At 46.9% G+C, this 654-nt stretch overlaps 1 protein-coding gene across 1 annotated transcript in view; it reads left to right on the top strand.

Annotated features, from left to right (window-relative positions):
- Positions 1–15: 15 nt before the first annotated feature.
- Positions 16–654, top strand: part of TEOVI_000799000 (dynamin-1-like protein) — a gene marked incomplete at both ends in the record, with an annotated part of 1,077 nt that continues 438 nt past the window's right edge. The window contains one exon of the mRNA XM_067223718.1: positions 16–654. Coding sequence (XP_067079819.1) covers positions 16–654 — 639 coding nt within the window.

Raw genomic sequence — 654 nt, 5'->3', positions numbered from 1 at the left:
GATCCTGGTGCTAGCATGCTGGCATTAATCAAAGTGTTTTGCGACACACTCAGCCACACAATTGATGGCGGTGCATCGGATGCTTCTAAGGAACTGCTTGGTGGCGCCCGCCTTGACTATATATTCCATGAATGTTTCTCTACATATGTTAACGGCATCAGTGCGAAGAATGACCTTACCGACGAGTATATTCGCATTAATGCACGGAACATGGCTGGTATGCACGCGTCCCTGTTTCCATCAGATCACGTGTTTGTTGCACTTGCAAAACAGCAGATCGGGCGCTTGGAGGATCCGTCACTCAAGTGCGTGCAATTTACGTACGAGGAACTCATAAAGATCGTCGACGCCTGCTCAATCAAGTTGGAGCGCTTCCCCAAACTGAAGCAGGCTGTTGTGGATATATGCCGTGAGGCGCTGAATGAATTCCGTGCGCCCACGGTAGAGCATGTTAAAACAATCATTGCTGCTGAACGTGGTTTCATCAATGTGAAACATCCACTGATGGAGGATCTTGTGCAGCGATCGTTCATCAAAATATTTGGTGGCAATGCCCAAGAGTCAAAGGAGGAAGGTGGTAATGAAAATGATAAAGATAAGGGTAAGGCGAAGGTGAGCAAGGATAAAAGTGGAAAGGGACTGATAGAATCAATT

This window comes from Trypanosoma equiperdum (genome assembly GCF_001457755.1).
Source record: "Trypanosoma equiperdum strain OVI genome assembly, contig: ctg_1949, whole genome shotgun sequence".
NCBI lineage: Eukaryota > Euglenozoa > Kinetoplastea > Trypanosomatida > Trypanosomatidae > Trypanosoma > Trypanosoma equiperdum.
The sequence above is the reverse complement of the archived record's forward strand: the minus strand, read 5'-3'. Positions and strand labels throughout refer to the sequence as shown.